The sequence below is a fragment of the Diorhabda carinulata genome, chromosome 3, assembly GCF_026250575.1.
Source record: "Diorhabda carinulata isolate Delta chromosome 3, icDioCari1.1, whole genome shotgun sequence".
In the NCBI taxonomy this organism is placed as follows: domain Eukaryota; kingdom Metazoa; phylum Arthropoda; class Insecta; order Coleoptera; family Chrysomelidae; genus Diorhabda; species Diorhabda carinulata.
Window position 1 is genome coordinate 13386667 of NC_079462.1, and position 15412 is coordinate 13402078.

At 30.6% G+C, this 15412-nt stretch overlaps 1 protein-coding gene across 2 annotated transcripts in view; it reads right to left on the reverse strand.

Annotated features, from left to right (window-relative positions):
* LOC130891358 (uncharacterized) overlaps window positions 1-15412 on the reverse strand; it is a 76374-nt gene that overhangs the window by 41793 nt on the left and 19169 nt on the right. For both annotated transcript variants that reach the window (XM_057796013.1, XM_057796014.1), the window contains 2 exons: window positions 10718-10867; window positions 5452-5664 (listed from right to left, as the gene is read on the reverse strand). In XM_057796013.1, the coding sequence (XP_057651996.1) occupies window positions 5452-5664; window positions 10718-10867 (363 nt within the window). The remainder of the gene's footprint in view (window positions 1-5451; window positions 5665-10717; window positions 10868-15412) is intronic.

Here is a 15412-nt window from a genome sequence, read left to right on the forward strand (position 1 = left end):
CCAAGACCTAAGAAGTTTCGTGTCCAAAAATCTGCTGAAAAAGTTCATGCTTCAGTTTTTTGGGATTGCCACGAAGTAATCATGATTGATTTTTTGAATAAGGGTAGAACAATAACTGGAGATTACTATTCGACATTACTGACCACTCTACGGGAAAAAATTAAAGAGAAAAGACGCGGAAAGGTATCCAAAGGTTTTTGCAGGACAACGCCCCTACACACAAATCTCATGTTGCCATGCAAAAAATTCGTGATTTAGGGTTTGAATTACTGCAACACCCCCTTTATTCACCAGATTTGGCTCCGTTCGACTATCATCTCATTCCTCAACTGAAAAAAAGTTTAAAAGGTCATGAATTTTCTTCCAACGAGGAGGTAATAAAAGCTGTGGAGGTCTGGTTTGCAGAGCAAGAAGAAATATTCTTTTGAAAGGTCTAGAGACGTTGCAGGTTCGCTGTAATAAGTGTATCCTATTAAAAGGAGAATATGTTGAGTAATAAAATATTTTGACATTGAAATTTTGTGTGGTTCTATAGTAGGATAAGAATTTTTCAATATATCCTCGTAGACATCAACAGAATAAATTATATAGAATACTCAGCGTTGGGGTTCCTTTTCATTTCTCTATTATCTTTGTGTTAAACATTATGAGTTGTGATTCGATGTAAATAAACTTTATACCTTCACGCTTTTATACCTTAAAACGTATAATCAGGTTTCCTATATACGTGGAACAAAAAGATTTTAACGGTTCGTTTCCCTTTCCATTGTTTCTCCATGATAAATCAAACTACAAACGAATTCAGAATCCTTGAAATAAAATTAAGTTAACATTGTTTCATTTTTGCACTCGAAATGTAAAAGTTTACCACTTTGGAAGCAGATTCCTTTTTACAAAAAATGAGGTTTGTTTAACTGAATATATATAGACTTAACTCCAGTTTTTCAATCAGATTGTGAAATAATGCATTTCTGGAACAAACAAAATTACTTTTCAGATTTATTAGAGCTGAATTACATCAAATTAATTCTTCAGCCATAATTTCCAATAGTACAATTTCACTTATGCCGTTATCTCAATCTTTAGATTAACTTCATGAACTCTATGTTACCAATATAGGTTTAGGAGTGGGTGTTAACTAGCATGAAGATGAAAGGCCATGTATTGGAAGATTCAAATTTTTGGAAGATATGAACCGTATGAAACATGAAGAAATTAAGGCTGCAAACTTCAGAAATCTGTAAGGCTAATAGATGAGAAAATGGTAGTATAATGTAGAAGCCGAAAAACACTAATGAAATCTAGCTTTTACAGATTTGGCGAGAAGGTTAGAGAAACACAGTTTCTTCTTGTACAAATAGTAGGCCAATACGAGTTTGTTTTTCCTTATTCATTTCACACGTGCGTAATCTCTAGCGTAGTCCCAAGTAACATCCATAAAAAAATATATGTATATAGGGTCCTTCACGACGAGCTGAATCGACATGTATATAGGCTCGTTCAATAACCCTGTCTCATTCTCCGTATATTACCAGCAAATTGAAATAATCTTCATTAATAAATCCTATACCATTTCATCCCTATTTCATTGTTTGTTTTTATGTTGATACGTTAGCTTTTTTTGGTGTCTCCAGACAACCGACAATTAAAAACCATGAATGAAGATTTCAGTTTTTTCTACATGAAAGTTTCAAATAAAAACCCTTAATTTGAGATATATGAATTTACTAACGAAGTCCCCTTAACTTAAAGCATAGAATCCAGAGAAAAATGCCAATTGAAAAAATTAAGTTTTCGAAGTCAAGGTTTTCACAGATTTTGAAAGTTATTAGTGTTATTTGTCCAAATCCCAAAAATATTAGACCTGACTCACTTAGACTTAGAAATATAATTTTTTTAGTGTCGGGCAAAATTTCGAAAATGTGAAATAATTAAAAAATGGTGGACTTTAGGCATACGATACATTATATAAAGTTATATTGAAATTTCGCGTAGATTCCATATCGATTCAGCTCGTCGTGAAGGACCCTGTACAAGCATAGCCGTTTATTGACAGTCCGTTGTCCGGTGAAAAAACGGATGTCTGCAAGCGCTCTAAATTTATCCACATTGTCTTTCACTTACTCCATTCATTGGAACACTTAACACTAGACTTAACTAACTTATATAATAATTAACTTATCACTACTTTTCTAATCTATTCAATTCACCGCTTACTTTTCTATTTCGTTCCGTTCACTATGACTTTTAATTATAAACTAAACTCCAGCTCCTAAAAAACTAGACCATATACCCAAAAATAATTTCTAAGAAATTCTAGGAAATAAACAAATAACTAAGATCATCCTATGAATTAACTCTAAAAAAATATAAACAACTCGATGCTGTGATAAAAACATGTGATTAAGGTTACATCAAAGATGCCGCCGCATTCGGTGTAATAGCCAAAATATAGACTTCCATTATAAAAGAACAGGACAAGCCTAACGGTCCATGTAGTGGACAAATTTGTAACATTACCTCCTTAGAAGATAGGTCCTTCTAGAACTCGTGGATAGCCGGGACTGCGTGTTTGAATCGGCAACTGGACCCATTCCTGCACTTTCTGGTAAAATGAAAATAACAACACCGACTTTATTAGGTACTGATAACAAGGTGGGAACCTGCAAATTAATACGTGAACTCCGATATCTTGGAATTTCACCTTTACCATATTCCTGATGACTCACGTTTGCACATGATCGCGAAGGTTTTGAAGCGTTTCACACACATCGCGGTAAGTTTATTGATGTGGGGAATGAAATAATTGGGTTTTTCGATAGATTGCGAAACAAAGACAGTGGTATCACTGTAGGGTGTTCAAAAGATAGATAATCAACCAAAACTTCACTATAAACTTAAAAAAATTCAGTACTTTTTTCAAATTTCTTTGCTATGGGGGAAAGTATTCTACCCTTTTGCTATGGTTTGCTATACTCGGCATATCCACTTAATATCTGCCACTAAGTGAAATTTTAGTAGTTTCAAGAAATATATTCTCAGCTAGTTCATCATTGTTTGAACGAACTTTAGAGTCAGAAAGCTCATTGATTTCCCAAAATTTCTCTATTAGTTCATTAAGACTAGAAGTAAAAACAAATTTTGTTTTTCTAAACATCTTCCATAAAACGGTTGCCAACCCTCGTGCGTTTTAAATACGGGCGGGGATGTTGCAGGCTAGCAAATATTTTAACGGCAGAGCGAATTTTCTTTCTCCCCTGATCTTCTTTGATCCTTGTGGATGACCATTACTCGTTGTCCACTGTAGTTCTGGAAACTACAGCTTCCTTAGATTCTCCTTCTGTAAATCCCGAAAAGCTACAAGAACTCCGTACATGCTCTAGCTCTCCATAATTCCAGCATCTGATCTTCTTTGGCTTCCTGCCAACCATATATTTTATCATGTTGAGGATCTGATCGAGTTTGCTTTCATCACCTTCTTCGTGTATGGTTCTGACCTTGTTATATGAATCCATTGTGGCTGTTTCATATTCAAGGTTTACGGATGAATTATTGGAAGTGTCCTCTGCATATCATGATCGCGCAGGCCATCAGTTAATGCTGGATGCCCAAACATTCCATCCAGTTCTCTGGTGCCGATGGATAAGCGAATCGGGCAAGTCAGTCAATGTCTACCTCGAACTATTGCAGAGTTTCGTCGCGCTTCTGTTTTCAGTTTTTCAGCTGCCATTGTTATCGATGTTCGTGACCATATCGCATTTCCAATCATTTACTTTAGCGGCTGTCTCAAATTGTTTAACGTAATTGGTCCAAGACATCTTACGTCAAACGTTGGGGCCTTCACTCTGTTAATTCTGCCAATGTCTTCTGTCTTAGTTGTGTTTGCGGATTCTATGATTTTGTATGTTCAATCTTCTTTTTATCTGTGGCTCGCCCTGCAATTTCTGCAATTTGCCCACTCGTCCAGTATAAGACCACTTTCGGGACTTGCTATGTAAACTACTATTTTATTTCCTAATTTATTTTAACGGTTTCTAAAGATGAGTTAAATTCATAAACACTGTCTTTTACTTCATCCATTTAAACACTTACACTGGACTTAACCAACTTATATAATTATCAACTTTTCACTACTTTTGTTACTACTATATACCAATCACCTTATCACTATTGCATATAGGCTCAACTCCCAGAAACAAAATTAGTGATAAAATAACAAATTAGTTTGTGTTTGATGAACCAACTAGTAGGTTTGGATCAAAGACGCACAAGGTTTGATTTGAATTCTGCTTTGAAATTTCGAATATTCCCGTATGTTCTTGAATCCACAAAATCCTGGTAAAATAATGATGTCGTTAAGAGAACCGACGTCACTTATAAACAAACTGGAGAGAAAAGTTTGGAGGAATTACTAAACACCTACTTTTCGGGCTCACCAAAATGCTCCCAAATCAAGCAGTTCTACAGATTTCGATAAACGATATAAATAGACTTATCTTAGAGTCAACGGCAAACGAAGAACGCATGTAGCAAATAAATCAAATACATTAGGGTACATTTCGATGAGAGGCTCACATGGAATTACCACTGAATAGATGAAGAAAAATATATGGTAAAAACTGTGGACTCAATTGACACTATGGTTGTACATGGACCAATGATAATTTTTGGGTCGGTGGCGTAGGGGAAAAATATATTGCAAATGGGTACTATGAAGATATTAATTAACACAGCTTGCTTATGTGTTACAGGAGTCATATGACTCCCAGAGCTGGGATGAAAGTGTTAAATCTACCACTTTCAAACATCTTAAAACACAGCGATGCTACATCTGTAGTCCACAGATTAATATATAATTATATACACAAGCCAGACGTATAGTAACGGCACATAAGGTAATCGCAAAACTGAAAGCAGACATTATAATGGGGCAGCCTATCGATACCCAGCACACATTAACAAATCAAAAAGTCTTAAAAAATCGCCACAATTCTACTGTCTAGAAAATAATTACAAACGAACTGATAAATCGGTCACTAAAAAATAAGTGAAGAAAAACTTCAAACTATACGTGTAAATTTATATTTTCGTCTTTTAAAATCAAATTTCTAGTAACATTACAATATAAAGTGGTATTACAAACTCGTTCACGACATACGTCCTGAATTCGGTCTTGTCCGGTTATAATGGAATTCTAAAATTTTGTGAATTCACGGCGCCTCTGATGATTCTTTTTATCACAGCGGCGATTTATTTACACTATATTTTTAGAAATAATTTCTAGAAAGGTCATTTTATTTATTTGTTTTTTTTTTGTTAATTTTCTAGTAAGTTTGAGAAATTCGTTTTGGGTATATAAACGAGTTGGTTTAGCGGAGTAAGTTAGTTAGTTAGATTAAAATCATTCATTCAGAATTTATCCTGCGAACAGATTTAGCTCTATTTACTCACCAGTACAATTGACGAGTGCAGCTGCGGGAGCTCGGGTCCCTGCCAGTTCAAATCCAGCTTCATCTACACACCAACAAGAACTTACTATCTCATTATCACATTGAATTTGTTCGAATCCTCCCACTTTATTGCATCTTGGCATCCTTACAGATTTGGGCTCAACACCAAGTGCTTTTGCTCTCCTGGTTGCTGCCATTCTCAGAGTTTGGCAACCTGAAAAGTGTTAAAAGGACACACATTATTTTTTATCCAGAGATTAAATTAGGATAACAGGAATGTGAAGGGTCACCTACACTGAAAACTGTTACTCGATAGAAAATGGATCATACAGAATCTGGTTTATTTAAAATAGTAAAGCTCTTCAAAACAAAAACAGAAAATTGTGATAGTCATGTTGTATATTAAATATATTGATGATCAACATTATTTCAAGATATCCAAAAGGCGATAAATTGAATGCAAGATCTGGAAAAATTAATGATGTAAGACTTTCATTTTGTAGGCGATACTCGCATAACTTTGTAATTTTCGTAATTCTGACATTATTTTTTAAAATATGCAATCATGCCCTGTTTTTCGGAGTATCTAAAAAACACTGATTCCATTCCGTATTCTCTTGGCAGTTTGTCATTACCCATTTCTGTTGGTTCATTCCTAGCGTACCTATTAATTCGTTCATTTTTCGCAGTCGAAAACGTTGGAGCACCTGATAATACCAATACATGGAATTATTTGATATAAACCTTATTATTATGTGTTAATTATCCATTTACATGTTATAATCAAGGTTATTTCAAGAGAAATCTGATTTTATTGAAAATAAGAAATTGACCAGTACTTAGTTGGATGGAATAATAAACAGTTAGTTATTCTAACGAAATACAAGTAAAAATGAAAGTATATCAATTAGTTGCAATGTGAATGTTTACGTATTATTTTTAATCGATTCTTGCATTTGTTACGCTTTTTAATTTTATTTGCCCATTAAGTAAAGACAATCACAATAAGATAATCTTATGAAACAAATATAAACATTATTTCAAATTTTCACTTGAAACCCCTTATTTTCGTATCGTATAAATGACTTTTTAGTCTATTTTTTAAATATTAAGATGTGTGTCCTATGTAAACAGCATTATAATAATTACAAGGTACTTGATGTATAATATTACTTTTATGTTTTTGTGTTTTAGATTTCAATTAAGTGAAATATATTGATAATGTATTAAGTCTTATAGTAATAAATTTATTAAAATAATTTGATAGTTGATGAGAGAATCTTTATACATATGGTATCACGGTTACTGTTTTAAAAAAACACAAATGAAATAGGTAAGTTTAATATTTATTTAAAAATTTACTTCGAATTTTTTAAAAGGTTTAAAAGTTGCGTATCGACCATATTTGAATAATTGATATCAAACAAACCAATAACAATTAAAAAATATTTATTGGGGGTACATATATTCCCTGTTCAACTAGCAGTAATCACATTTTGTAGCTGGATCCTTTGGTGTCGAATTTATTTATTCTAATATCTTGCTGGAGTATTTCACCCTGATTTTCGTTGAAAAAATAAAACCTTCGGCCGATTTATAGCAATCCAAAAGTTCATCAACTATCTGTAGTTTGCATCCGGATAGTTATGTATGAGTTCTAATTTTAAAGTTCTTGCGTGGTAAACTTTTTCATAAAATGTATATTACCCAGCACATTTGTAATATGTGGCGAAGAGGCATGTCAGGTTTGTGAAGTTTTAGTAGATTTTAGGAGTATGGTAATATGAGTTTCAAATTTGTTTGCATCTGATGGAAAAAGGAAAAAGTTGGTTAAAAGAGTTTATTATTTTATTTTTAATATGTATTGGAAGGGTCGTATTTAATTTGTTTGTAGATTGTGTTACTATTTGATAATTTCATTGACTAGGTTTATTTTTAAAATCTTGCAACTATATATCACCAAATCCACTAGTTTAATATTGGAAATTGGAAAATATATTCAAAGATATAATTAAGATAGGTAAGCCAATTCATCATAAAATTCTACAACCAAATAAGTAAAGTGAAATTTCTATGTTATGAAGGTCAATGCAAACAATAAATCCCTCGAATTGATAATGCTTTCACAGATGCTTGACGAGAACTTTTTATGTTCTTATATTTGATTTTCTTGATATCGCAAGATAATCGAATTTTCCCCGCCAACACATAATTTCATATTTCTCTGTCAGCAAAAAATTTAATTTTTTCAAACTTTTATACAGGGTGAGTATGACGATCTTTACATACTTCTACCACAAGTAGAGTCCCTCAGGGAGGACACTAAAAAGTGTCCATCTGCTCTTCTTCACTAATTTACAGGGTGATTTGTGAAATTGACCATAAATGTTAATTGAATACTGACTATTGACTAGTGTTTACATAACTGTGGTTTTCAAAATAACTCCTTAATGCAGTACACTACTCTATCAAGTATTCCACTGGTATTAGTTGAACTCAGGAATTCTATGACCGGTATTAAAAAATTAATTAAGTTATCCGTATTTAATTCTTCACTCTGTGTAATATTTTCTTTAAATGCAATAAGTGATTTTCAAACTACATAAAAAACCAAAGACATTTTATAAATTTAGAGTACTTCAACTATAATAATCTACTGTTTCGAATTGCATTAACGACAAACAACAAAAGAAGTAACTAATAACAATAACGAACAACAATTTTATAACAATGATTCAAATTATGTAGTTAAGACGTATAAATAAGATCTGAAAAAATATGATAATTACAATTAAATGAAAATTTAGTGTGGATTTTCGAAATCGAACCCAGCAATCTCTACACATTTTTGTCACTCAATAATATTTCTTGTGTAAATTAGTGGCTTCAATTGTTCCCAAAAATTGTAATTAACGGGATTGAAATCAAGGTACCATGAAATAGGACCTTCACATCCTATCCACCAGTTGCCGTAAACATTATCACAGAGCCCATAAACAAAAATCATATCGGCATATTCTTTGGTCGAAAACTGCTGTGATATTTTGAACGGAAGTAAGAAAATCAAAGCTAATAATATACAGAGTGTCCCACGACGAGTTAAAACTATCTGTATATGACAATCAAAATCATGATAATTTCCAGTTCTACCGGAAGTCGACTGTAACTTTGTTATTTTAAATAGAAGATCCTGTATATTAATATATTTTTAAAATTTTAGTATACTTTTGTTTGAAAATTTTTCGAATAATGCAAACTTTTTGAGTTATTAATTTTTTTGTAAAAAATTTGACCGTTGCAGACCCTTATAAATTATTTTTTTACGAAGATACCCTAAGAAGGTATGAAAATGGTTTCTATTCGGTTGCTTTTAGCAAGGTCAGCGTCAGCATAGGTATTTAAATGTACGTTGAAAAATTTTTCAATTTATACAGGGTGTGTATAAAAGTGTTCAAAGTTTAACTTCATAAATATCAAATTTCTTCATTTTTTTAATTAGAACTACCCGGTTTTTTCGATTTTAATGCATTCAGGCAAAAAATAAGGCAAATTCATGTATACTTTCGTATACCTAAGTCTTACCGTTATCCAGATATTAAATGTTTTCTTTAAATTTTTAGAGATGCACGTGTGGTCTAAATTTTATTTTGACCCATTGATACAAGCACTAAGAAATTGAAAAGTATTTTTCTTTATATTGTCAAGGTCTTTAAAAAAAATCAAATCAAATTGTATTTACTAATCCTATTCCTACTTTTAGTCGTTTCTGAGACATTTGAAGTTTTACATTATTATTGTATTTTTCAACAATTCTTAATTTTTTATGTATATTTTTAGTAAGCTTTGTAATAAATGACACTTATTTAACTGTCATTAGCCATTAAATAACGAAGATTATGTAAATTTGCTTTTAATACATGGTGAATGTGGCAAAATTGTTACAAAAACATGTACTTTATTTGCTTCTATTTACAGTTACAGTTACGGTAGAACCGGAAGTCGGTCATCTTTGATCATATTTTAGTTAAAATAATCATATCTGTATATATGTATATATATATATATATATATATATATATATACAAATATATATATATATATATATATATATATATATACAAATAGTTTGAAAACATTGTGGGACACCCTGTATACGTAACGTTGGTACACATAGAAAAAAAATGTACTCTTGTACACATAAATAACGGTTGATAATGAAAATGGGTATAAAAGATCAAGAAAAATCAAACGATCAACGCCAATCTTGATTTTTTGAGTTATTTTTATATAGTACAGGTTATACAATGTATTATCATCTTACATAAAATTTCACTGAATCACAATCAACACACTTTAAAATACACATGATGTTTGTTTTTTCAATCAATTTAATTTATTATTCATAAAAATTTAAAAACAATAGAATCTGCCCTTGGAGATAATATAGAAAAACAGCAGTGATGAAGTTGAATTCATACATATATATTAGATATTTATGATTTTTTTTCAAACTAATACCTTATTTTGTTATAGGTCATTATGGTTTTCCTATTTTTGGTGAAATTTGATCGTTCATAAAAATTGAATAGAAGTTTCACAACGTTGTCTTTTCATTAGTTATTAATGTTGTTTAAAAATCACTTCTAGCATTTAAAAAAATTATATAGTGTGCAATATTCAATACGAATCCTTGAATTGATTTTTCCAAAACCGGTCCAGTTATTTCTAAGTTTCGCTAATACCCGATGCAGTACACTACTCCATAGTAGTGTACTGCATCATGGAAAAAAATGAAACATCAAATGAGCTTTGTAAACAGTATAGTCAATTAAAATTTATGGTCAATTTCACAAATCACCCTTAAATTAGTTTAGTAGCCTCATGATATCCTTGAAGAGCTCTACCGCTACTAATTTTCGAAAGATCGTAGATCGAAAACATCCCTGTACACCCAGTTTCTAATCAAAGGTATACATTAACTCGTTAATACAAAACATAAATTGGTTTATTCATGTATCAACTACGGTCAGTAAATTCAAACTATACAATTTGTCTTGTTACTTGGTACCGAGAATTATCTTAATATAAAATGGATCAATAAATTACATGATTTGATTATTATTTAGAAATTGGAATGGTAGTTGTAATAATTTGGATTCTTCTGGAAAGAGTTTTCTAAATCAAAGTTTGATTTATATCAATTCTCGTATGTTACTTTCCTGTCACAAAATGTTTGATTAACTACGAATATTTTAAATAAAAATTACCTGTGAATAATTGTTTGGTGCAAACTTTTCCGCAAGGACTTTTACAGCAAACGGCATCAAGGGAGCAATCGTCATCATCAGAACAAGTTTCAGCTCTAAAGGGACATTCAGTGAGCATTGGGCATTTTGAACTCAATTCAAGTTTTGAATCTGAAACAAAAACCGAAATATTTCATTCTGAGAAAAAAAATTATAAATAATTCAACAATACGGGATGCAGAGCGGACAGTTTTGATTGAAAGTAATGGCGGACACAGTTATGTTAAAAATCTGAAATTAGGAAATTGTAAGTTTTGAATATCGCAGACTTCTAAGATAATGTCCTGAATGTAGCACTTCCAGTTATACCATAAGGAGACGTCAATTTTGTTATTTTATATAGAACCTCATAAGTAATTTCGAGTTTTCCTGACTATTTCCAAAATTTCAAGAAAATCGTAATCTGTATTGATTAGCGATATCACCATTAATAACTAAGCTATTGACCTGAATTTGTTGACAGTAACCTTGTCCGCAGGCTCTATATGTTCAATTCATTGATTTTTCGCACATGGTGTTTTAAACTTTTTCGCCAACATGCACAATTTGAATCAACCTCCTTTATTCTATTACAGTTTCCGTTACTTTTTCTTGAGCTAATTCGCATGAAATCGGTTTTCCTATATCTGACTCCAACCATATTGAAAGATTTCAATATCAGTTAAAACAACATCACTTAACTATTTCAACATTAGCAAAGGGTAGGCTATGATTTCGATTATTTAATGTGATATTCTATTAATACGGCAAAATAAACAATAGAATATGAGAATTATTCATTTTGGCTATCAGAAAAATCGATGATTAGATATTTGGTATAAATGTAATTAAATAGCTTACAAACTGCATATAATATTAAGCAAAGTTTTATTATGAGTGTCCAAAATTAGCACTATCTACTCTGAATATTCATGAATAGCGACTCTCTTTGACGTTGTCTTTAGTTTGAGTATCAAGCTCGAACAAGGATTGTTAAACTCTAATGAGATGTATTAACATAGTTTGGACTTAACTTCAATTTTTATCAAAATATGATATCGACACTGACAATTTAAATATTTATATGAATCAAGAAGATTTAGAAACATAATTATATATATATATATATATATATATATATATATATATATATATATATATATATATATATATGCATCTAAATGATCTTGATTTTAGGTCTCTTCTGAAATTAATCTATTTCTAGTCGAAACGTCAAAAATTTGTATATCAAAAGATCCAAGAAATAAGAAATTAAAGAAATTTATATACATATATGTTTTGACGTTTCGACCTGTTGCAGTCTTTATCAAAATATTGTCGTTGATACTGACAATTGGCATATTCATATTAAACAAAAGATCACCTACATCATTAATACCAAAATGAAAATATAATCAATATAGAAATCTGTTTTAACACAAAAATTTAATTTTTCCATTGTTTCAATTATGACTATCGAATTTTTTTGGGTTTGGGATTAGGTGAAGTCGATATGGATGAAATTGAATATTGGTTAGGGTTATGAATGACATTAAATTTGTATATAATGGATAAGGTTAGGTCGTTATGAATCAAGTTGAATATTTATTAGTTAGATTATGAGACTTTACTTTTTTTTTAGTTTTAATTAGGTCGGGTAATTACGAATGAAGTTTTTTGTTGGTTAAATTAAGAATGACATTAAATTTTTATGAGATAGATAAGGTTAGGTAGTTAATAATGAAGTTGTATTCATTCATTCAAGTTAGGTATAGTTACTTGGTTATGAATGATATTGAATTTTTTATATAATTTGTTCTTTCAAAATCATAGATTAGCTTATCTTTATTTTTGAGTATATAGTTCTAGAATAAAACTCTCCTAGAGATTGGAGGAAAAAACCTAAAAACATTCCAATAGAAAATGAACGCAACTGAGCCTTGGAATAATGCTTTTGATATCTGTATTGAATGTTCAGGAAATTTTAAATAATTAATTTGTTATAACCATAAAAAAGGATTTTTTTCTATTTGTAACAATCGTGCTGTGTCCACTCCTGAATCTGTATAGCTTAATACAGCAAGTTTTCAAGTACCGGTGATTTAAGATGGGTTCGTTGGAATGTCTTGAAGTGAATTAAAACATTTTGTGGACAAGCATTTGATATAATGGAAGATTCATTCACTGAGCCGATTACTGTAGTATACTCAAAAAATGTCACGATTACTATTACAAAATTCATAATTCATTAAACTCTGATTGGGATGAAAGATATGCTCGAACTAATTTCATTTCCATTGGTTCATGTAATTAATATTGTGATTTCGATAACTTCTACAGTTGAAAAGAAGCGTTAGTATACAAGCTGTTTTTGAAATTGATTTTATTATGCAGGAGTCTCTAATGTCGATTTGGAAGAGTGAAATTTACGAAGGTAAACAGGTAACTTTGAGAAAATTTTTGTGTTGCTATGTGACAAAAACAATTGGAGGAACACTACATTCGAACAGAAGACATACTACGACATGGTATACTGTTGCTGCCAAAAACTCACTAGAAACAAGGATATGTGTATATAGGCCCAGAAAGACATACTTTGAATCAATAGGAACCAATTCCAGTACCTCCAAGCAATTTTAAAGTATACCCACCCTCCAATTTCGATAAGATTTATCGAAAAATATATACAGCAATTTTATCTGTCCTCAAGCAACCCTAAGAGCGATCAAAGTAGAAATAATAAACTGAATGTTGGTCATGGAATGTAAAGAGACATTTAATTACGTAAGCGAACAAAACAAAGTAATTATGGGAAAGCAAAAGTGAAGAAAATATAAAATTTCAGCAAACCACTCGAATGGGAATCTATATCCGGTATTAAACATCCGAGACTGTTCCTAGGAGACTATGATAGCGAGAGATACAATAAATATATCAATCTAATTAGAAATAACTTATACATTATTGCAATAAAAATGAATAATGTAGGTGCTGATTTTATGGAGAAACATGGTAAAACATCGGAATGTGTACATAATTTCTAAATGTGACAGCTGGCATCCGTTCTCGAGTATTCCAGTCAACTGACATCGAAAACAGATAATAATTGTTCTCCCATAAGAAGTCATCTTTAACAAAAACATACATACATTTACATTCTGTTCCTGTCTTGCCCTGTAGCATGTATCTCCAGCTCTAACAAAGGGGGGGAACAATAAATCTTTTCAGGTCGTAAATTTTGATCGTCAGTCCAAATCAATTAATTCGAATCAATACCACATAATGGATATGAGAATAATTATATTATGAATGTTATCACTAGTATATACATTGATTAATTATATTCGTATTGGCAGGAAGTTTCTATACCTAATACACCATTTCAATTGAAAAATATGAGTGATTGACCGTCAGATAAATGTGGAATTACTTAGGGTCAAGAGAGGCTTAGTTCAATGTCTGATTAAATTTGCGATTCAGTCCATTGACAAAAACATAATATGAACTGAGAGAAAATATTATTATTTTTTCTAAATTATCAATTTAAAGTTAATCAAAATAATATATGTAAAAATAAATTGTTATGGTATTTAGTCCAAACTTAAGAAATAAATGAATTTGCTTATCAAAAACAAGTCTTTATGAGCACGACTAAGTTAAATAAGATGACAAAAAGAGTTTTCACTTCAATATCAATGATGTGACGAGGTTAATAGATTTCCAACTAAATAGTCTTCTACAAGAAAGCTACTTATACTTCAGATAATAAATGTATGGACAGGCATCATTAACAAGGGAATATTAAGTCAAACCTTTTTTAAGATTTGTTCAGCTCCTTTATAATTTGTTATGTTTCTCAATGAGGTAGATCCAAATATACCAAGTGAAATAATATAGTTTCAACAGAAGAATCCTCCCTATATTTTGATATTATTGTCAAACAATATCTTGATAAAAATATCACCATTAGATTACTGTCCTTGATAGGATAGTAGAGTATAATGTCTGAGTATAATATAGTATTATAATATCTAAGTATTATAGTAGTATAATGCCTGAGTATAATATAATAGTAGGCTGCTTATTTTCTTTGGAGCCATTCAACTGGAAAATACCAAATTTGATACACTGTATGAGACTTCTAAGTGCATTAAGTAATTGTAAATAGAAGGCGATAACAATAATTTTAATAATCAGAATCAATAGGCTTATACCCATTTCACATGTCAATTTGAATATTGATGTTTGAAACATTAATTTGATAATTTTGTTGAAATAGATTTAACACTTTAATAATTTAAGTGATTTTTAATTTTGTTACAATTTTATACAAATTTTCACATTGTACTTCGACCATAATTTCAGTCCCGATGTTGAATACATAAGTATGCAATAGCTCGGAATATAATTAAAAAGTGTACACTTTGGTGTTCGATTTGCCACATTCCCACAATACCTATATATATATATATATATATATATATATATATATATATATATATATATATATATATATATATATATATATATATATATATATATAAAGAACGGCGAATAGTAGAAATCCTTTATTTTGATACATATATATACCAAAGTGTACACTTTTTAATTATATTCCGAGCTATTGCATACTTATGTATGTATGTATATATATATATATATATATATATATATATA